The 22,288-nt window shown below is 59.0% G+C and overlaps 1 protein-coding gene across 1 annotated transcript in view; it reads right to left on the reverse strand.

The window, feature by feature from the left end:
- Positions 1–3,053: 3,053 nt before the first annotated feature.
- ACOXL (acyl-CoA oxidase like) overlaps positions 3,054–22,288 on the reverse strand; it is a 48,367-nt gene continuing 29,132 nt past the window's right edge. Inside the window, 12 exon segments of the mRNA XM_058278024.1 lie at positions 3,054–3,119; positions 4,045–4,177; positions 9,296–9,344; positions 9,347–9,367; positions 10,284–10,347; positions 10,349–10,374; positions 10,428–10,442; positions 10,681–10,734; positions 10,737–10,782; positions 13,325–13,423; positions 13,516–13,602; positions 17,265–17,345. Of these exon segments, the coding sequence (XP_058134007.1) occupies positions 3,054–3,119; positions 4,045–4,177; positions 9,296–9,344; positions 9,347–9,367; positions 10,284–10,347; positions 10,349–10,374; positions 10,428–10,442; positions 10,681–10,734; positions 10,737–10,782; positions 13,325–13,423; positions 13,516–13,602; positions 17,265–17,345 (741 nt within the window).

Genomic DNA, 22,288 nt, shown 5'->3' on the forward strand with positions numbered 1-22,288 from the left:
TAGCAGAAACCCCAGGGAGAGAGACAGAGCCATTTGCCTGATAGTCTACAGCTGATCTTGTGGAGAAAACAGAGGAGCTGAGCCCAGAGGAAGGAACCCAGGAAGCCTGAACCCTCACAGACGTCGGCAGCCATCTTACTCCAACACATGAAAATAGACTTTGGTCAGGGAAGTAATTTATGCTTTATGGCCTGGTATCTGTAAGCTCCTACCCCAAATAAATACCCTTTATAAAAACCAAACAATTTCTGGTATTTTGCATCAACACCCCTTTGGCTGACTAATACAGATACTGACAGAGAAAAAGTGCCAGCCAAGAATTCTTCATATGGCAAAACTATCCTTCAGAAATGAAGGCAAGTTTAAAATCTTTACAGACAAATAAAAACAGAAAATTTGTTACCAAGAGACCAAATCTACAGGTGATATTAAAGGGTGTGCTACAGCCTGAAAGGAAAAGACCAGAGAGGGAGCCCTAGAGGAAAACGTAGAAATGAAGAACATAAGAGAAACAGAAAGGGTTAACAGACAGACAATAGGAAGATATGACAACAGAAAACCAGGGGATAAAATGGGTGAAGGAAGTCACGCCTTTACAGCAGCAACACTGAATGTTAATGGATCGAGTTCCTCATTTAAAGGACACAGCTTGCCAGATGGATTTAAAAACACATGAGCCAAATATTTGTTGTCTACAAGAGACTCACTTTAGATGCAAGGACACAAAGTGAAAGGTTGGAAAAAGATATTCCAGGCAAATAGTAAGAAAAAAAGAGCTGGAGTGGTGATATTAATATTGGATAAAATAGACTTCAAGTGCAATATGGCTGGTGTCCTCGTAAAGAGAGGAAATGCGGGCAGGTTTAGAGAGATGTCCACGTGGTGTAGGCAGGGATGGCATAATGCCGGCACAAGCCAAGAAGCACCAGGCACCGCCCACCAGCCCCAGCAGGGCAGAGGCACTGAACAGAGTCTCCCCTTTAAGAGAAATCGTGGCCTGCCGACACTCTGGTTTGGTTCTAGGCTCCAGAAATGTGAGACGGTGCATTTCTGTTTAAGCCAACAAGCCTGTGGTATGCCTTCCAGCAGCCCGGCAGGCCAGCAGGCACCTCCCCGCCCCGAGTACCCCACCCAAATCCAGGTGCTTCCCTTTGAGGGAATTTGCAACGGGATCCATCTCTTCTGCCCAGGGGACCTCAGAACTGGCCCCGGCCAGCAGCAGCACCACCCAGGAGCTTGTTGAAATGCAGATTCTCAGGCCCACCCTAGACCTGCTGAGTCAGGAGCTCGGGGCTGGGGCTCGGTTATCTGTTACACCCAATTAACAGACCAGCTTGTCTTACGCCAAAACATTTACGTCCATGAACTAGATCTGGTTAGTGCTTTCCACTGCCCTGCTTCCACCCTCCAGACACACAGTGACCCCCCCCCCAGCTTCCTTCCTCCTCCTGAAAAAGGCCCCCAGCCTCCGTGGCCGAGGAGTTCTCACGAGGCCCCGCCAAATGTCTGAGCTTCCTTTTCCATTTGTTCCTGCAAATCACGTAACTCATCGTGGCATTCTGGATGCACGCTGGAGGATGGCTGTTACGGGATGCCTTTAAGAGAAGAGTCTCAAGTCCTAAGAAAAGCAATGGGGGAGAGAGAACGTGAAACACTGGACGCCTGGTGGAAGCTGAAGGGCTGGGCGAACGTCCCCTGGGGAGCCGCGCTAGCACACGAGGGCGCCTGGAGAGCGGGCTCGGGCTTCCACTCAGCGGCGAAAGCAGAGCTAGCGGGAACGTCTTAGGTTCCAGCTGGGAAACCTACGTCATCGTTTGAGCCACAGAGCAGAGGGGCTGTCGGGGGCTGGTGAAGTCACCCTCGCCAGGGTCGCCCCCACAGGCTGGTGACATGGGCGTGCCTGGACGGCGGGTCTGAGGCCGCGCCCCTCTCTGCCCGGCCGCCACACCCCGCAGAGGGCAGGAGCCGACTCGGGGCAGGTGGGCTGCCCCCAGCACCCAGGAACCAGGGGCACCTGAGATGCATCCCAGTTACCCGGAGGCTGGGGAGCCGGGCGTTGGTCTCTGGAAAAGTCCACTGACTCCTTCCTGCCAGCCCCTGCCTCCCCAGGGATGGCCCACCGGCCACACAGCCACGCCGGTAAAAGTGCCAGGCCGTGGCACATCGCCCACGCCCACGTCACCCACACACGCCTCACAACCCTCACGCAGCCCATTTCACAGTCGAGAGCCCAGGGGGCTGGCGCCGGGTGCTGGACAGGCCAGGGGCAGCTCTGCGCCCAGGCCCTCGACTCCCCAGCGGGCGGCTGGTGGGGTGGGGGTCACAGTGGGCGGCTGGCGGGGTGGGGGTCACTGCGCCCAGGCCCTCCAACCCCCCAGCCCACACTCCCGGTCATACCTCGACTTTGCCGGGGACGGAGCAGGCTCGTTAGACGCCCGAGGGGGAAGTGGACCAAAGGTGGCCCCCCCAAGGCCCCTCAGGGCCCCTTTTCCACCACAGAGGGCCTGACACCCCGATAAAGTCCCACAGAATGGGGAACGGGACTCTTTGAAACCCCCCAAGTGCCCCTCCCCTCACAGAAGACCCCTCCCCTGCCCGCCACCTCCACCCCATGCCTCCCCACCATGGCCGGCGGGGCGCAGCATGGCCCAGCCCAGAGCGCCAGGCATGGGTTCCGGCCCCCCCGACGCCCCAGAGGTGCTGAGTCGAGGTGGAGGGTGGTGGTGGGGGCTCCAGGCAGGCACAAGGATGCACGCCCGGGGCAGGACTCGCACCCACCTCCAGGGAGCCGTCCCAGGCTAGTCCAGCCTCCCTCATGTTGCCTCTTTCTGGGGTCCCGAAAATGGGAGAGACGATCCGCCGCAGAGCTGACCAGCAGCGGCTTCCTGCAGCGCAGGATGCAGAGCGGGCGCCCCACAGGGCCCCTCTGCACCGCGCAGGGGCTGTTCCACCTGGGGGCCTGGGCAGTGCGGGCAGTGGACATCAAGCCCTGCAGCCCAGGCCCCGTCTGAGGAATCGCAGCGGGGACCCCCACCTGCACCCGGGGCACGGGGTCAGGGGCTGGCAGCCGAGTGCAGGGAGCCCTGGAAGGGGCGTGGGCGCCCGGGTGGGCCGGCTGCCTGCGGGACGAGAGTGGCCAGGGCGGGCCAGGGGCTGGGGCTGCTCCTCGGCTGGGAAGGCTGGTCGGGCGTGGACAGCATTCCCAGAGGCCCACATCCTCCCCACCTCTCCAGGCTCCAGGCACTGAGAGGCCTTAGGGACGAGCACGCAGCAGTGCCACTGCGCCCTGGGAGGGGCGGGGGGGAGCAGGGTACACGTGGCTTCATGGCTCCCAACCTTTGGCGGTGAGTGCCACCCCAAAATGGCCACGCAAGGACACGCTCCACGGAACTCAGCCAAGGCGTGCCGACCTCCGCCCACAAGTCGGCTCTCAGCGCTTCTTCCCAACGGCCCCGTCCTGCTGGGTCCTCGTGGCTCTACCACCATGGTGCCTGCCTACCCACCACGGCCACGGAGACCCCGCCCACTGTAGCCACGGTGCCTGCCAACCTACCACGGCCACGGAGCCCCCCGCCCACCGTGGCCACAGAGCCTGCCCACACACCATGGCCACGGAGCCCACACACCACAGCCATGGAGCCCTCGCCCACCGTGGCCACAGAGCCTGCCCACCCACCAGAGCTACGGAGCCCCCGCCCACCATGGCCACAGTGCCTGCCCACCTACCACAGCCACGGAGCCCCACACACCATGGCCACGGAGCCCCCCACCCACCATGGCCATGGTGCCTGCCCACACACCATGGCGGGCAGCACCGGGGATGCAGAGAGATGGCACGAGGCGAGCCGTCTTGGCACGAGGCGAGTCGTCTTGGCAGGCGGGCAGAAGGCTCCCCGCGTGTCCCTGGCCCACCCCCTCACCCTGTTCCAGCCAGGAGCCCCTGCCTCGTGCCCCCAGCCACGGCGAGCAGCTCCAGCCCCTGGAATTGTCCCCATTCCCGGAACACAGAGAACAAAGGGGATCAACTGAGTCAGGGTCCACTACCTTCATGGCGCCCACGGCTTGGAAGGCCACGGCTAGTCATGCTGGGGTCAGTGCAGCCAGCATTGCGTCAAGCCTCGCGCCCTCGTTCTTAACGGGCAAGTGGTACTGTCCATCTGCACTCACAGAGCTGAAGCTGTGATGGGCGAGAGGCAGGTGGAGAGGGGGGTTAGCCCAAAGAGGAGGGCTCCGTGGACAGGAAGGCTGCCCACGGGGAAGCCACGCCGGCGCCCACGTCCCGGGCCCTCCCCCAGCGTGGGGGGCGCTGAGAAGGCTTGACCTAGAAGGCAGGAGCAGGCGACCCTCCTGTCCACCTCGGCAGTGGCCCTTGACAACAGGGGTAAGTGGACACCATCGCCATTCGACCCCGTCGGCGCAGGGGCGTGCTGGCGGCACCCACCCCCCTTTCTTTTCATTGAGACATAACTCACACGCCATCCAGTGTCCTTTTAAAGGGCAGTTCTGTGGCCAGGAGGGTATTCACACAGCTGTGCCTCCACCGCCAATTCCAGAACATTCTCAGCACCCCCAAAAGAAACCCCCACCCCCGAGCAGTGACTCACCCTCCTGCCCGCCCCCAGCCCCTAGTGGAGATGGCGTGTGGATGGAATCACACTACATTTAGCCTTCTGTTTCTAGCTTCTTTCACTTGGCGTAACATTTTCAAAGTTCATTGAGGAAGGAAATCATTATTTCATTCCTGTTTATGGCTGAATGATATTCCACTCTATGGAGATGTCACATGTTGCTTATCTGTTACCAGCTGCAGGCATTCGGGCCGTGTCCACTCTGGGCTCTCGTGACTACGTGGCTAGGACACTGCTGTGCACATCTGTGTGTCCCTCGGTTCTCCCGTGGACGTTTATGCATACGCCGGGGAACAGCGGCCGGACGGCCACTCTCTGAGGAGCTGCCCAACTGCTTTCCAAAGAGGCTGCCCGCCGCCCTCTCCCCCAGCAGCATGTGAGGGGCCCCGCCTCTCCACGTGCTCACCGGCGCTTGCCACTACCTTCTGTATTGCACCATCTGCTTTCGCTTCCTGGCTGCTAAAATGAACGCCATGCAACAGGGTGGCTTAGACCACGGGAATCCGTGGGCTCACGTTTTTGTGCCTGGACGAAGTGCAAACTCAAGGCATCAGGCGAAGTTTTCTCCCACACTCACACGAGACAAGGCGCACGGCAGCCTCTCCCGCTTTCCTGGGTTCTTTTGTTGTTGTTGTTGTTTTAATGATAAATACTTTTTAAAGATTTATTTTTATTTCTCTCCCTTACCCCCCTGCCCCACCCCCAGTTGTCTGCTCTCTGTGTCCACTCACTGTGTGTTCCTCTGACCGTTTCTATCCTTATCAGCGGCACAGGAATCTGTGTTTCTTTTTGTTGCATCATCTTGCTGTGTCAGCTCTCCATGTATGCAGCACCACTGCTGGGCAGACTGTGCTTTTTTTGCGCAGGGCGGCTCTCCTTGCAGGACACACTCCTTGCGCGTGGGGCTCCCCTACACAGGGACACCCCTGCGTGGCACGGCACTCTTGCACACATCAGCACTGCACGTGGGCCAGCTCATTACATGGGTCAGGAGGCCCGGGGTTTGAACCCTGGACCTCCCGGGTGGTAGACGGACGCTCTATCCGTTGAGCCACATCTGCTTCCCTCCTGGGAGGGATTCCAGCTCCCACGACTGCTTCCTCTCTCCCTGCCTGAGCCTCACTCTGCTCAGAAGGGCCTCCTGGTTCGCTGGGGCCGCCCACCTCAGGTGCCCTCCTAGGAAGGTCTGCTTCCCGGGGCCACCCTGCAGCACTGGACTGCGCTGAAGAGCCTGCTCCCACGGGGCCACACCACAGCAGTGGATGCGTTGAAGAGCCTGCTTCCCGGGCTCGGCCCCACGCCGACACACCACCCCAGGCCATGACGTGGAATCTCATTTCCCTAAGGATAAACGATACTGAGCATCTTTTCATGTGATTCTTAGCCGTTTGTGTATCTTCATTGGAGAAATAGCTGGTCAGATCTTTGCCCATTTTTTAACAGTGATTTGTCTTGTTTTTGTTGAGTTTTCATTGTTTTTTACCTATTCCAGATTCAACTCCCTTACCAGACAGATGATTTCAAATATTTTCTCTCATTCCGTGGACTGTCTTTTCATGTTCCTGGTAGTGTTCTTTGAAGCAGAAAAGATTTTAATTTTGATGAAGTCCAATTAATTTTTTTCTTTCGTTGCTTGTGGTTTTGGTGTTATACCTAAGAAATCACAGCCTAATTCAAGGCGATGATGATTGACCCACGTGTTTTCTTCTAAGAGTCTTACTCTTTTACCTCTTACATTTAGACCTGTGTTCCACATTCAGGTCATTTTTATGTGGCCTGACATAGGTCCAACCTCATTATTTTGCTTGTGGATATCCAGTTTTCCCAGCACCATTTCTTTCAACATTGAATTATCTTGGCATCCTCATCAGAAGTCAACTGACCAATCGCCAAAAGATGGAAACAACCCAGGGGTCCCTCAACTGACGGAAGGATAAACAAGCTGTGATATATAAGCACGATGGGATATTATTCAACTGTGAGAAGAAATGAAGCCGCGAATATGGCAGCATGGATGACCCTGGAGGACAGTGCGCTGAACGAAGCCAGCCATGCCACCAGGACAAACGGGGCGTGACTTTGCAGTTACGCGCTGACCCCACGGAGCACACGCAGGGAGGTCACGGCTAGAATGCAAGTCACCAGAGAACAGCACGTGGTCAGAGAACGGAGAGCCGAGGTTGAACCTGTGCGGAATTGGTAAAAAGTTGTTGGTCAATGTTTGGAAATGAATAAAAATGGTGAAAGCACATCATGGGACTTGTAATTAATAGCGCTGACATAAGGGTATGATAGCGGTTTTGTTTTGTTTTGTTTTCTTGAGTAATGAAAATGCTCTAATACTGATTGAAGTGATAACTGCACAGCTCTGTGATTACACCAAATGCCATTGATTGTGCACTTTAGATAACTAATAGGGTTTACAAACAAAAAAGTAATAGGGTGGGTTGGGGGGGAAAGACACCGAATATAAGATATGGACTACAGTTAACAGAAATATTTTGATGATGCTCTTTCTTAATTTGTTTCAAATATTTCACAGCCACACAAGGCATTTGTGGTGGGTGACGTACGGGGGCCCTGTGTGGCGTCACACGTTTGTTTTGTAACTTCACAACTTCTGCCGTACACTTACTGTTTATGTATGTTCATGAATGAATGCTATCCTCCAATAAACTGTTCTGAAAACGGAAAGGAATCAGTTGACCGTAACGTGGGGGTTACTTCTGGCCCCTCAATCCTATTCCCTTGGTGTATGCCCTTCCTTAGGCCAGGAGCACGGTCTTAATTACTGGAGCTTTGAAGTAAGTTTTGAAATCAGGCGAGTTCACCCACTTCATTCTTTTTCAGGATTGTTTGGGCTCTTCTGGGTCCTCTCATTTCCATTTAAGCTATGGGATCAACTGGTCAGCTTCGGGGCGGGGGGAAGGCAGCTGGGATTTTCGTAGGGATTGCCGGAACCTGAAGATCGCCGTAATCAGACGGACCAGCAGCCGGGCACGGGGCTTCTCCCCGCCTCGAGCACAACCCTCGCCACGTCTGTCCGTGGCGTTTGGGGGCAGCCGGAATGCAGCAGACGGCCTCGGGGTCCCTCCCGCTGGAAAAGGCAGGCTCTGAGCACCCTTGGGTCTTCGACAGTGACAAACACCGCCCTCCTCTGTGGCTGAACCGACCCTCTGCTCTCGGGTACCGCTCCTGGCAGAGGACCTCTGCACCGCCGCGGCTCCTTCTCCTGGAGCGCAGTGATGCGGGCGGGCACCGCGCGGAAGGCTTAGCACCCAGCGGGGCATCTGGCCGGCTGCTCCTGCTGCTCTCTCGCTTCCCACCGACCCAGAGGAGAGGAAGTTACGCAGGACGTGGTCCCGGGGAGGTCGGTCTCCCACGCCTTCTTGAACTTCTGGCGCCCCTTACCGCATTTCTCTCCCAGCGAGAGCTTGCAGGCAAATAGAGGAGGCGGTGCGGAAGGGAAAGCCACGGCGAGCAGGCGCGGGCCGACGCTGCAGCCGGGCCCTCGTCCTCCGCAGGCTTCAGCCCGGCCTGGCCGTCTCCACCGCCAGCCGAGGTGCCGCCGAGCGCACTCCGCATCGGTGCGTCCCTTCGCCTCCGCAAGAGCCGCGCTCCGCTCCCAGGACGCTCTGGAGCCCACGGGAGGCACCGAGACCTCCAACGTCACCCGTCACGTCACAGCGGCCGCAGACTCCAGAGCCGGACGGGGCGCCTTGTCCCCGCCACCCACGAAGGACGCCGAGGCGGCAAAAAGCTGCTCACCTTGTAAGAGCAAACAAAGGCACGTGCACCTCCGTGGCCAGCAGCGAGGGGCGGGCTGCTCAGAGCACTGAGCTAGCGGTCTGCTGCAGGGCTACCAAAATAGCAGGCACGGGTGTACTTATTGCTGTGTAAACGCATTTGCCATACAATGTTAAATGGAAGCAAGTCATGAAATAGACTCGAAGTCCAGCTCAATGGGCAAACATCAAGCAGACCTCTCTTTAGGCGTATGAGCTGTGGAAATGCCCAGGGAGACACATATTAAAGTGTAAAGTGCTATTATATCCAAGTTATAGCATTTGGATCATATTCTTTATTCTATTTGCTTATCTACATTTTCCAGTTAGTTGTGATGGTTAAGTCCAACTGTCAACCCATCTAGGTTTTTGTGTCCAACTGTTTGGTCAGGCAAGCTCTGGCCTGCCAGCTGCCGCGAGGGTCTTTCATAGACGGGTTTGCATATATAGTCAGTTGGTTGCATCTACTGCCGATTGCATCTACACTCAGCAAAGGCACCTGCCCTCAGCCATGTGGGGAGCCCCCTCACCTTACAAGCCAGAACTGAGGATTTCAAAGGCCAGAAGGAACATCTCCACCTGCCTTTGGCCAGCCAGCTTCCCCCCGGGAAATCAACGTCGCCTTCACCAGCTTCCGACCTGCTCCTGCAATCCCCACGGCCCGTCAGCCGTCCCCGCGATGGAGCTCGCACCGTCTCCATGTCCGTGCCTCCCGTCGGTTCTGTTTCTCTGGAGAACGCTGACTAGTGCGGGAGCCATGTAAGGTGAGGGAAGCTTGGACACGCAGCACGCGGGACCCGGGAGGGCCCAGGAGGGCCCGGCATGGCGCAGGACAGCGCGGAGCCCTCACGCGGCCACCCTGGCAAGAAGAAAACGACTCACTTATCCAGCAGGTTCTCCCTGGGTATCCAGGCCTTGTTGAAGATCAAATCCCATCGTCCACACCGTGCAGACCTGAAAGAACAGAAGCGGCTGGGAGCTGGCCTCAGGGCGCCCAGCCCCCAGCAGACCACGCCAGGCTGGTGTCCCCTGGCTGTCCCTCTGCGGTGCTTCCAGGGGCTGCGGGGGCAGGAAGGCTGAGTCCCAGGGAAACGATGGCCGGCAAGGCTGACCCCAGAGGACCTGGAAAGCCAGGCCCTGCCTGAACAGGGCAGGACCGGTGACTCCCCCTCCCAAGGCGTCCCCGTCAGCACGCGCGCATATCCAGGAGCGCCATCGACCAGACGCCAAGGGGAGACGGGCCAGGGGGCAAGCCAGTGCCCTGGACGCTTCCTCGAGTCCACACGCCCACCCCCCGGCGACCCCCGCCTGAGGGCCGCCCACGTTTAGTCCGTACCCACCTAGGGAGGTTACACCTGGGGAAAGCCCTGGTCCAGCACGCCGCCCCTGCATCTAGGAGCTGGCGAGGAAACCGAGGCCGCCTTCCCCGCACCGCTTCCCACGAGCTGGGCCCGCCCTCCGGGACACGGCCGCCAGGGCCAGCAAGGGCCCGCGTCACCCGGAGGTACATCAGAAGCACCTGCAAACCGCTGCAGCCCCCCGAAGCTGCCGCAGGGGCCTGGGTGCGAATCTCCCCCAGCCCCCTCCTCCCCTGCTGCTTCGCTCGGGGTTTCCTTCTCCCCCACTCAGGTCAACCCCCAGGAGGCCAGGGGGCCGGCCTCCGCCCGCTCGCCGAGAGGAGGGGGAGAGGGCCGCACACCCGCCCACGGCGCCCGCAGTGCCCGGGCGACCCTCAGCTGAACTTCGGCGTCAGGGTCTGGGGGCTCTGCCGCCAGGTCTCCTGAGCTTTGTTGGGCTCTCCTTGGGGTGGGGTGGCGTGGGGAGCTGGCGGAGGCCCCGACGAGAGAGGAAGAGGGGTACCTGGCCTCACCGTCTTTGTGCAGCATATGGATCGCCGTCACGCCCGGGTACAAGCTTCCGTTGTCATCTCGGACGGATGGGAACGATGAAACAGCGCGGCCCTGCGGGAGGCAGAGGCACGGCTTTAATCTCTTCTGCCTAAAGATACGCACACCACGTCACTCCCTTCCTGGAACAGTGTAAAATCACTTCCCTCCCCACATCCGTCTGCTGTGACCATGCGCCGCACGGGAGCGTACAAGGGAAAACCGCAGCGTAAAGGACAGCCCATGGGTAGCCACACACTTGGACGCTGAGAAGATCAAAGCAGCCCTGGGAAACGGGCCTTCAGCGCAAACGCCCGTCGGACAGCAGCCACCGTGAAGAGATGGGCTAGTTGTGCGGCTGGCGACAAACCTTGAGATCACCGTCCACCACGAGCTGGGCGAAGGCGGCAGCGTAATTCCCGTGCATGGCGTTCCGATGTACGTCTTCTGGGCGTTGGCGCATGGCGTGTCGAGCACAAACTCCTGCACTGAGACAGAGCAACGAGCTGCCCTCGTGGGGCTCGTGTCCACCCTCGTGACAGCAGGTCCCCAGAGGCAGGCTGTGTACCGGGGGACTGCCAGCCCCGCGCGGGGGCCGCGAGGCGCGCGTTTCCCGCCCCGTCCCCCTTGAGCATGACAGAAAAGTAAAGGGCTTTTTATTTTATTTTTTAAGATACATTTTTTATTTATTCCCGCCCTCCCTCCCCCATGTCTGCTCTCTGTGTGTTCTTCTGTGACCGCTTCTATCCTTATCAGCAGCACAGGAATCTGTCTCTTTTTGTTGCATCATCTTGCTGCGTCAGCTCTCTGTGTGTGCGGCCCCACTCCTGGGCAGGCTACACTTTCTTTCGCGCTGGGTGGCTCTCCTTAGGGGGCAAACTCCTTGCACATGAGGCTCCCCTACGTGGGGGACACCCCTGCGTGGCAAGGCACTCCTTGTGTGCATCAGCACTGCGCATGGGCCAGATCCACACGGGTCAGGGAGGCCCGGGGTTTGAACTGTGGACCTCCCATGTGGTAGGCGGATGCCCTGTCCACTGGGCCAAGTCTGCTTCCCTTAAAGTACTTTTTAAATGTACAATCCGATCAGGGAAATAAGCTGCAAATTCTCCGACGATCACGAATTTTTTGCTCCTTTCCAGCCTCGTGGACGGACGGTGAGCAGAGCCGCCTGGCTTTGTGGCCCAAGGTCCACGGTGGTCACTCTGCGGCCAGTTCCTGCTGAGCCCTAACAGCCCTGGGGCGATGTGTCCTACTCTCTGCACGCCCTTCACCCCTGAATGCCCCACCTCGTAAGAACAGACCACAACCCACGGCCCGGGCCCCGCTGGAACGCTCCGGGGCCACGTCACGCTTTCATCTCTCCGCGGCCCTCTCCTCCCCTGGACAAAGCCCGCCGTTCCCCGGGCCCCCCAGTGCCACTCCGCCTTGAACGCCCCTGTCTCCCATGAAGAGTGTCTTGTGGTTAAACAGCATCCAACCATCCGGCGGCTGAAAGTTCACGGCCAAAGCCAAGCAAGGCTGGCGGGCAGCCACGGCCCGTCCCCACGCCTGGAATAGCCGCGACTCCACGTGGGTGCTCCCACAGAAATAACGCCTTCGCACCTCTGGTGGCTCCTTCAGAGCCTGCCTCTCCCTCTGCCGGGTGGTGGGTGCAGTATTAACAGGAGCCCTGAGCAGGGGCCCCGGGGACAGGCCGCCTCAGGCCGGGCGCCCCGTTTGTCTCTGTGCAGGGACCGAGGAAGCCGGCCCAGAGCCGCCGGGAACCAGCCGCGCTCAGGAGGCGGCAGGCGGAGAGCGCGGCTTCCTGCGCTCCGCCTCTCAGAGCCCTCGTCCCGGGCCGGTTCAAGGGCCCACAGGAACACGCCCCCTCGCCCCTCGTTCTCCCCAGCCCTAGTGGCCACCTGGGTGCCCCTGAAGGCCCCTGCCGAGGAGAGGCCAGCCGCGACGGACAGCTGTGGCTCCGGGGCCAGGCTGAGCGTCCGGGGCGGCAGGAGAGCCGCGCTGCCCTTTAATCGGAGCCGACGACACGAGGCTCTGGCTAAGCTGAGGCAGCCCGCGCCCGAGCCACGGAGACTAGCTCAGGTTTCAGCGTTACAGTGCGGACAGCGCACTTTTCCTCCGGCCAAGAAATACCACCTTAGAGGCTAAGAAAACTTTCCCCGACATGTCTGCACAGGGAACCCTGTAACGCGTGCGAGGGCTGTTCAGGAACATCAGCGGGCAAGTGGATCTTGGCAGAAGCCTCTGGAGGCCCCTTGTCCGGCGGGGCCAGCCATGGGTTCCCCAAAACAGGCGCTGCCCCAGGCCGGGGCGCTGCCCAGCACAAGCCAGCCTGGAGGGGCTCCCGGCCTGAGGCAGGAGGGCCCAGGGGCCCGGGAGAGCAGGGGCACGCCGCTCCGCCCCAAGGAAAGAGGTCGCCGCTGGCAAATCTCCCCTGGACCCTGCGCCAGCCAGGCCGCGTTGGAGTGGACCTCAGCGCGCCGCGCCATCCCGCGTTCCTCAGCTGTCCTGGCGGCACAACGGCCAGTGCCTGGAGCCCTGAAAAGATGCTCTGGCCAAAGAGCTCGGGAGCCCGTGCATTGCTAATGAGTATGAAGAGTGAAAATAAAAGTAGCTCTTACTTCTGAACTCCCCTTATCCACCCCCACCCCAACCCACGAGGATGAGCAACCCAAAGATGTAAGAGGTTTAAACAGCTTTGTGGGAGGGGACGGGAGGAGGAAGCCCAGGGGCACATAGAGTGGTGGGTAAGCCTGCGCGGTGGCACGTGGTTCCCGTGGCCAGGCAAGCGTTGCTGCGCCCCATAAGAGCCCCTGTGACTGCAGGGCTGCCGTGACCCCCGGCCGTGCAGGGCGCCACAGAGCCTTCCCACCCCCGCGAGGCCCCCCGGGCTCTGCGTGTCCCAGGACTGCCCACGGCTGTGCCACTGTGCGACACCTGGAGCAGCGCTGGGGGTGCCCGCTGCTCTCGGCCGCCCTGTGCAGCAGCAGGGGCACGGCTGGGCGAGAGTTGGGGCACTCACCTGGGCGGGCAGGTCGAAGGTGGCTGTGGCCTGCAGCCCCCTCACGCTGCTGCCGTGGCCCCGCTCGGTCATGGCGAAGATCCCCGTGTACTTCTGCTCCTGGAGGCGGCGGAGACGAGCGTGAGCGGCCGGGAGGAGCCGCGCTGGCCCGGCAGCGAGCATGAGCCGCGCATGGCGAGGGACGGCCGTACCTGCAGCGGCTGAAGCCACCTGGCAATGTGTCCCGGGCTGCCAAGATGCCTGACGGCGCCACCGAAAAGCCGGTAGATTATCCCACACTGCAAAGAGTGCGCGCCGTTAGCGACAGTCATCGGGCCCCGGGCCAAGCTCCACTGGGCAGGCGTCCCCCAGCTCCGAGCGTGCGGCCCTTCCCACCGCTGCCGCGGTTCCGGGTCCCTCCCAGGGTTGCCGCCCAGGGCCCCTGGATAAACAGAGTCCTGGGCGGGCAGGAAATGGGCTCGGCCTGCAGCGGCGCTGAGGGCTCCACAGCTTCGACGCCGACGTCCCTGCTCGAGACGACAGCACCCGGGAGAGGAGCGGTCCAGGCCGCGAGCTGCCCACCCACCCAGAGCTCAGAGCCCGTCCAGCGCCTCTGTGGGGGGCTCCCTCCACCGCCAGCAGAGACAGGGGGCCCCGGGGGGCTCGGCGGCGCGGGCGGCACGTTCCCAGCTGCCTGGGATCTCCAGGCTCAGGGAAACGTCCGGCAATGGCTGACGTCGCGGGGAGGCAAGCAGAACCAACACTAGTGATCCTATTCCTGCTTTTATCCTCGTTCATTCATTCCACGACCACGCCTCGCACAAGAACGCAGGGGCACGCGTTCTCCAGGCGTTTGCCGTCTCGAGGGGGAAGAGACCGAGGGTGATCAAAATCATGTCAGAGCATCGATTCAAAACGGCCGCCTGCCACGTGGAGAGCAGCAAGGCCGAGCCAGCTGAGGGGCTCGAGGGCACCAGCCCCAGCAGGTGAAGGATGGCCAGGGAAAGAGGGGAGGGAGCAGCCAGGGTGGGGGGCAAGAGGGGCCCGAAGAGGGCGAGAGGGACCGTGAACACGGCGGGGGCTCCTAGGACGGGGTGAGCAGGGCTGGGCCACGTGAGCCGAGGCCACGAGGGCTGGGGCTCGTCTAAACTAAGCTGGGGAGTGACAGGATTAGAGAAGGGTCTTTAAAGACCTATTTGTTTAAATCTACTCAGATTTCCTTCTAGGACACTCTGAAGCAAAACTTTTTTTTAAATTTCTCATTGTATAAATTTTCAAACAAGATAGAAGAGTATAACAAACTCGACAGTGGCCGAGCCATATTCCATCTTGTTAATCTGTAACCCCATCCACTTGCCCTTCCGTGCCCCAGGCTGTCTCGAAGTCTGTCTCAAGCATCACAGCATTTCATCCCTAAAAAAGTCACGATACACTTGAAAAACCAAGGGCTCCTGCGCCCACATCACCATGATGACAGTGAGGCGTGCCCGGCTTCCCCATGGAAGATAAATGAGCAAGGCCAGGCAGAGCCATCTGTCTCAGAGCTTCAGAAAATGGTTGAAGAGTTGCAGCAACGGGACAAGCACCAAACCAAAAGGTAACTTGAAAAGAGAGGAAGGCCTCACGGCACCATCACTGGCCCTTCACCCACTTGCTAACAGCAGACTGGATCTGCCAGAGAAAGATTAAGTGAACTTGAAGACCCTACACAGTTGCCTCGGGCTGTTCCTTAGCCCCATTGTTGGGCAGGCTAAACTCGGAAGGAGAGCACGCACACAAACCAAACTGTAAAGACTGGGAAAGCAGTTTTCTTCTCTTTTCTTTTTCTGTTAGCTCGTGGCATTCAAGGAAATCTCAGTCCTAAAATTAGCTTGATACAAGCTTAAGGAACAGACACCTCAGTGACTAAACTCCAGAGATGATAAGTTAAAATATTAAAATGTCCAATGTACAACAAAGGATGACAAGGCATGCAAGGAAACAGGAAATAATGGTCCATTAAAAGGAGCAAGATAAAGCATCAGAAACCATCAGTGAAAAAGACAAGACCATGAACATACCAGAGACTCTTTAGATAGAGAATTTTTTTAGGGAGGTACTGGGGCTTGAACCTGGGACCTCGTACATGGGAAGCAGGAGCTCAAACCGCTGAGCTACGTCCAGAACTTTTTTTAAGGAGGTAAGAGCTTTATAAAATTGTCTTAAATATGCCCAAAGGGCCAAAGAAAAACACAGATGAAAGCTAAAATAAATCAAGAAAATGACAGCGGAATAAAAAGAGGACTTCAATAAAGAGATAGAAATCACAAAAAAAGGAAACAAACAAAAGTACTCGCGTTGAAGACCCCAGTAATGGAAACGCAAAATTCCCTGCCGGGTTTCAACAGCAGATCAGAGGTGCCGGAAGAAGACAAAGTGAGCCTGAAGATAAAATATTTGAAAGTCTTCGGTCTGAGAAGCAGAAAGAAAAAGAATGAAGAGAAGCCTAAGAGACCAGTCGGACGTCAAGCACATCGACACACCCACTGTGGGTCCCCCATGGGCAGAGTAGATGGGAGTGTAAGCCCGAAATTACTTCAGACTGAAAGGTTTCAAAACAGATAAGGACTCTTCTTTTAATATAACCATGAAACCATTATTCCACCTCAAAATGTAACAGTAATTCCTTAACAGCACCAAATAGCCAAGGTTCCAATTTCCCCAACTGACACAAAGTTCTTTACAGTTTTGTTTGAGCCAAGATCTGGTAAGGCCCACACACTGCCATCGATTAAAACGTTTTAAACCCCAGGCTGCCCTTCCTGGGCGCAAGCCCCCCGAAACGGAGAGGGCCCCCGCCCAGAGAGCTGGCAGCCCGGTGGAGTCCCCACTCACGACAGCAGGCAGCCGGGGCAAGCTGACAAAAGCACAACCCGGCGGGAAATGACGAGCCAGGGGCGTCCGCTCTGCTCCGCGGGGCCGTCGCCCGCCTGCCGGCGAGGGGAAGCGCAGCTCCACGGGTTCTCCCACACGCTGCTGGTGGGCACGCCGACAGATGCGACAACTTGGGGAAACGACTGGCCGTGCACTTCGGAGCGCTGTTGGTTTCCCTCCAGCCAGCTGAATGCCCCTTGCTTCTCAGTTAGGGACCTAGGGAAACGCTGGCCCCGGCGCCACACACAGGCATTCATCGCACCATCGCGCCTTGGCTGAATCCTCGAAACAATGCGGGACAGTGAAAGAACGAACGCCGTGCAGTCAACACACGAAGGAATCGAGAAGGCTCGATCACCCATCTTCGTACCGTTCTCTAGAGACGAGACTATTGAGATGGAAACCAGGCTAGTGGCTGTGAGAGGACGGGGGACAGGCGCTGGACGGGCCGAAGGCGCACCGAGGGCGCCTCTGCGGGGGTGGCACAGCCCCGCTCCGTGCGCAGGGGCGGTCGAATGGGTCTCCACATGGACAAGTTGCGTAGCTACACAAGCGCGCACACACACCTGGGCAGGCGGGCACGCGCGTGACGCCTGAGCAGGGTCTGTCTACTCAGCCTCGCCCACGTGCGACGTGCGCTGCCCCCTCGAGGGAGCTGGGGAGGCGCTCCCAGGGCCCATGCCCTCGTTTTCAACCTCCTGTGCACATTAGTATTTCAAAGTCAATGTTCTTTCAATGAAAAGTTAAACGAAAATAGTGACGTGCAACAACATGGGTCAATGAGCAATAACATTTAAGTGGAAAGACTAAGTCTCAAATGGGCGTGATACCCGACTGATAAAATTAAAGGAAACTCTAATAATTGATGGCGCACGTACAACAAAACCGCGGGAACAAGAAGAGCAGCAGAGCCTGGAGCGGGGCCGGCCTCCCCGGGGAAGGGGACTCTCGGGCTGGGCTGGGGTGCCCCACTTTCCAGCGGTGGAGTCCTGGCACCCCCCGCTGCTTGCCCCATGCCCACACCCCGCAGCTGCTGCCCGGCTCTTACCTTCACCACCGTGGCCATGTCCGCCATGGAGAGAACTTCTCCTATGACCAGGCTCCGACTCACAGAGTTCTTTTTCTCTATCTGAAAACACAACAGGCCCAACGTCACGTTCTCCTTAAAGCTTTCTGACCTCTTAAAGCTTCACCACGAACATGTGAACATGCTTGGCCCCACCAGAGAGGAGCGGGACAGGCAAAAAGCACCGTCATTGTCCATTTTCAAAACTCAGCGGCCGCGGGCCCTTCCTTAGAAGGCAGAGGCCCCTGAGCAGGACAGTCACAATTACCCGTAATGACAGCATAATTAACGCAACAAAGGCCAGTTTTCCTTAGACACAGGGTCTCTCCTGAGACCAAAAGAAAGCAAGCAAGCTGGCACTTTCACATGTGTGTGCACGTGTGTGTGTATAGTGCATATATAAGAATCCCCGTGTGCATATGTGCCGGTGTGTCTGCATGGACGCGTGTGTGGAGATTGTGCATGTGTAGTGTGTCCCTGTGAATCCATGTGTCCGTGTGTGTGCGTGTGAATCTGTATGTTTACATGTGCATATACATGTGTGCATGTGAGTGTGAGTCTGCGTGTGCACGTGTGTGTTCACATGTGTGTGCTCATGTGTGTGCCTGAGCGTGTCAGCCGCCTGCAGCCATCCTGACGCTGGCCCGCTGTCCTTGGACTGCGCCTCGGTTTCCAGCCCGGCATGCGCATGCCCTGAGCGCGCCCTCTCTCCTCCTCTCCCGTGGGTTTTGCCGCGTCTCCCCTGAGCCTGACTTGCATCCAACAGCAGAATGTCCGGGTCTCTGGCTCTGATCGGGGCTCCAGCCCGAGGCATCTTGTGTTGATTATTTCCTAAAATACCTTCAGCCTTGGGCATGAACCACCGCGGGCTCCGGCTTCGGCTCACATGGAAAAACCACCCTTGCAGGTGTCTGCGGACCTTCCAGGGGCCGGCGCGTCCCCTGGGCACAGACCCCCCAGGTCTCCACGGGAGACCCCCGAACTGCCGAGGAGCCAGGAGGGCTGGGACGGGGCCGCGGGGCTGCCCACCGCCAGGAGGCGGGGAGGATCAGAAGTGGGTCTCCAGGGCCCTCCGTGGACGGGAGCCACCGCCACGCCGCCCGGTCAGGGCGCAGGAAGCAGCCTCAGGCTCCGGCGCCGGCCGCCCGCCGTCTCCTGCTGCCTGGACCCCGGGTGGCCCCTGTCCTCGTCCACCAGGGCGCACAGCGTCACCTCCAAGAGCCACGTGTCGGCGCCACCTGCTCGGCTTCAGCCAAACCTCAACCCTCAGGAATAAGGAAATCCCGCTGAAGTTCCCCGTCCGTCATTTCCTTTGAATGTCCTTCTCTTCACCCACACTGTCCATGCCAGGAATCGACCGTGGCCACCACTGGGCTCTATGGGGGTCATCTGCGCCCACCTGCCTGAAATAAACCACAAGCCCATCTGCCGAGGAACCAGCGCCACAGGGGCCGGCTTGGAGCGGGACAAATCGCTTAATGCCAATTACTTCCTTTCCCCTGTCTTCGCACGAGGCGGCGATCTTCACCACGATTGCCCACGGGCCATGCCAACGGAAGGCGCCATCAGTTAGTTCTCCGAGTGGCCCAGCATGCACCTGGGCTTTCAAGAAGTCAGAGGAAACTTCCAGAACCAGGATCACTCTTTGATGCACGGCCTTGCTCGCACTTATCTTTAACATCTTCCGCACACATACATTCTCTCTTTTCTTCAGTTTCTTTCATTTCTGACCAAGTAACTGCTTTTAATTAAACTCTAATAGTGACAGGTTTTGCCTTCCACTGAATTGGCAACAAAAGTTGAATTAGTCTACACTGATAATGATCAATCAGTCCACAGCATGCATTTTTCTGCACATGTTTTTGCAGTATTTCTGCTGTAAGTATCAACACCTGCCTTCATTTAGACTCACTGTATTCAGTCCTCATAACAACATGCGAGTCTGTAAGTAATTTTAACTATTAACTCCATAAACATATGGATAATATACTTCTATTTCATCCTAAATCACAACACATGCTATTTATATTTCTGCTTAATAAACCCAGTCCCAAACAGAAGGAAAGAAGTTTTCCCTGAAATAGTCCCCAGTTCTTTACAGGGAGCTGGATGGAGCAGACTTTTGTGATGGGATATTGTTACAAGTCAAATTCTGCGAAGGTGCAGATCAGTGCTGGGCGGTCAGACACAGCAGGACGTGCCGGGCGGGTCTGAGCGCGGTAGCATGCTTTTAGCCGCGGTCAGCTCTTTGAGGTACACTCAGTCGTCACCCACGTTTTCCAGAGGAGGAGGCACTGACCCATTGGCTCCAAATCAGCACATGTATAGAGTGCACTGAAAAAGATCACAGCGGCAGATACCAGCCCGTGACCAGTTATCTCTGGATACGGGATTGTGCATACGTATTTCTCATCCATTTGTCCACCTGTATTTTTAACTTCCCTGTAATGAGCACGTACGACGGTTCCCTCTGATCCTGAGAATTTTCCGGCATTTGCAAACCTTCACATCTCCCTGCCTGCAGCTGGTGCATCCCCCAGCCTCGCAGCACCTGGAGGAGGATGGAGAAGCAGGCCGGGAGCACGAGGAGGCCCAGGTGGCCCGGGGTCCAGCACCGTGGCTGCCCGGCCCAGCAGGCCCAGAAGGCGCAGCCGCTGCTGCCACAGGGGTCCGGCCCTCACGCGCGGCCAGGACTCACGCCAGCTCTGCAGCCCAGGGGGCGCCTCGGGGGATGGACTCAGGTCATGGGCCCAGGCCCCGCTCTGTCCTGGGAGGAAGGGGGCCCCCGGGGCCACCCACGCTGCCCACGCCGGAACCAAGCGTGGCACCCGCCCACCCCTGAGGCCAGCGTGGCCTTTCCCCAGGACATCAAGCCAGCCACCCGCCCGTCCTCCAGACACCAAGAGGCCACCTGGGTCTCTGGGCAGCCTCTGCGGCCAGCATCGGCCCCAGCTCGCCCGGAGGGCTGCCCTTGCCAACGGCCCCTGAGCCGCCACGAGAGTTCACCCTCGCTGGCCCTGAGTCCACGCAGCGATGGGCGCTGGCCTGTCCCTCTTGAGTTACAAGATCTGTCCTCCCAGCACCAGGGAGAGCCCCGGCGGCCCTCCAGGGTGCAGGCTCTGGGGGCTGCCTTCTCCCTCCACACCGCCCGCTCCCAGCCTACCAACAGGGCTTCTGTCTCTTGCAGGCAGGCGACGCGAGCTCCACGACAAGGCACACGGAACGCTGCTGCACCGCCCACCCCGGGCCCCCTCTGCCTCTCCTCCCCGGCCCTCTCGGCCCCCCACCCACTCGGTGCTGGGCCCAGGCCCCTGCCCTCAGACGAGTCTTGTCAACACTCAGCGCCGCGGGGTCCCTCCCAGCCTCGTGGCCTAGACCCCACCCACCCGCCGGGGCCCCCCAGGCCGCGCTGAACACCTCCCACCCCCGAGCTCGCCCCGTCGTGGCCCCCGGGCTCGGCCGCGCTTCTCTCCCAGGCCCCTCCGGCTGGGCCGCAGCCTCGCACGCTCCGCCGTTCCCGGCTGGAGGAGGCCTTCCCTTCCAAGCGCTGCCCCACATCCCCGCCGTCAGCAAACCCAGCGAGCCCAAACCCCCGCCGCGGCCGGCCGACCTCCGTCCATCCAGGTGACAGCAGAGTCCCCGCGCACCGCGTTTCCTGCAGTGCAGCGGCCAGGCCTGCCCCGTCCACCCCGAAGGCCTTCCATCTCGTCCTCGTGGGACCCGATCCCAAACAGCACGAGGCCCGCGTGCTCCTGGAGCCACCACCCGGCTCTCCGCGCCCCCCCCATGCCTGCCCCCGGGGTCCTCACGGCCCAGCATGCTCAGGCCGGGGGCAGCTGCTGGCCTCTGCCAGATGCCGTCCACCCACGCGCCCCTGCGCGCCGTGTACCCTTGGGCCATCTGCTCCCAAGTCACCTTATCTCGAGGTCCCCCCAGCTGCACCTCCAGCTCCCCCAGCTCCCCGGGAGGCTTTCCCACCACCTGACGTGCTAAAGATGGACTTGTCTGTTCAGCATTTGGCTCCTGCAACTAAAACGTAAACCCCGTAAAGACGGATTTTTTCTGCTTGTTTTTGTTCGTGTCCTTTTTTTTTTTTTTAAGATTTATTTTTTATTTATTTCTCTTCCCTTTCCCCCAGTTGTCTGCTCTCTGTGTCCATTCGCTATGTGTTCTTCTGTGACCACTTCTATCCTTACCAGCAGCACCGGGAATCTGTGTCTCTTTCTTGTCTCATCTTGTTGTGTCAGCTCTCCGTGTGTGCGGTTCCACTCCTGGGCAGGCTGCACTTTCTTTCACGCTGGGAGAGTCTCCTTACAGGGCGCACTCCTTGCGCGTGGGGCTCCCCTATCGGGGGGACACCCCTGCGTGGCAGGGCACTCCTTGGCGCATCAGCACTGCACATGGGCCAGCTGTACACGGGTCAAGGAGGCCCGGGGTTTGAACCCTCGACCTCCCGTGTGGTAGGCGGATGCTCTATCCGTTGAGCCACATCCGCTTCCCTGTCCGCGTCCTCTTGAACGCTGTCCTGCTCGTAGGAGGCATTCAACACAACTAGAAGGAAAGAAGCACCCTCCAGGCGCACAGAAAGGACTTAGTAAACGGCAGCAAGTGCTTTGGCCATTGTAACATCACGTTTCGCTGCAGTCCTCGTGAGGCCTAACAGGGAGAGTCTTCCTGGTGCATTGGCTCCCAGGCCACAGGGGCACCCGGTCCCTGCTCCCCCGGAAGGCCTGCAGGCAGGCCCGAAGTCAGCCCCCGACAGCTCGGCCCGGGCAGCCGCTCTAGCAGAGGGACTTCTGCAGACAGGCCGCTCGGGTCAGCGTCCGAGTCCACGGGGACAGGCCTCCTGCTGGAGGCGGCCACTGGACCAAGAGCCAAGGGCAGCCTGGCCCAGCCTCACTCACTTCCAGAGCAAACAGGAGCCAGGGCAAGGCAGGGCCGAGGCCGCTGAGGCCAAGAGAGGTGAAGAAGCAGGCCAGAGCCGCCGTGGGCTGGTGGGCTCGGGC

This window comes from Dasypus novemcinctus, chromosome 17, assembly GCF_030445035.2.
Source record: "Dasypus novemcinctus isolate mDasNov1 chromosome 17, mDasNov1.1.hap2, whole genome shotgun sequence".
NCBI lineage: Eukaryota > Metazoa > Chordata > Mammalia > Cingulata > Dasypodidae > Dasypus > Dasypus novemcinctus.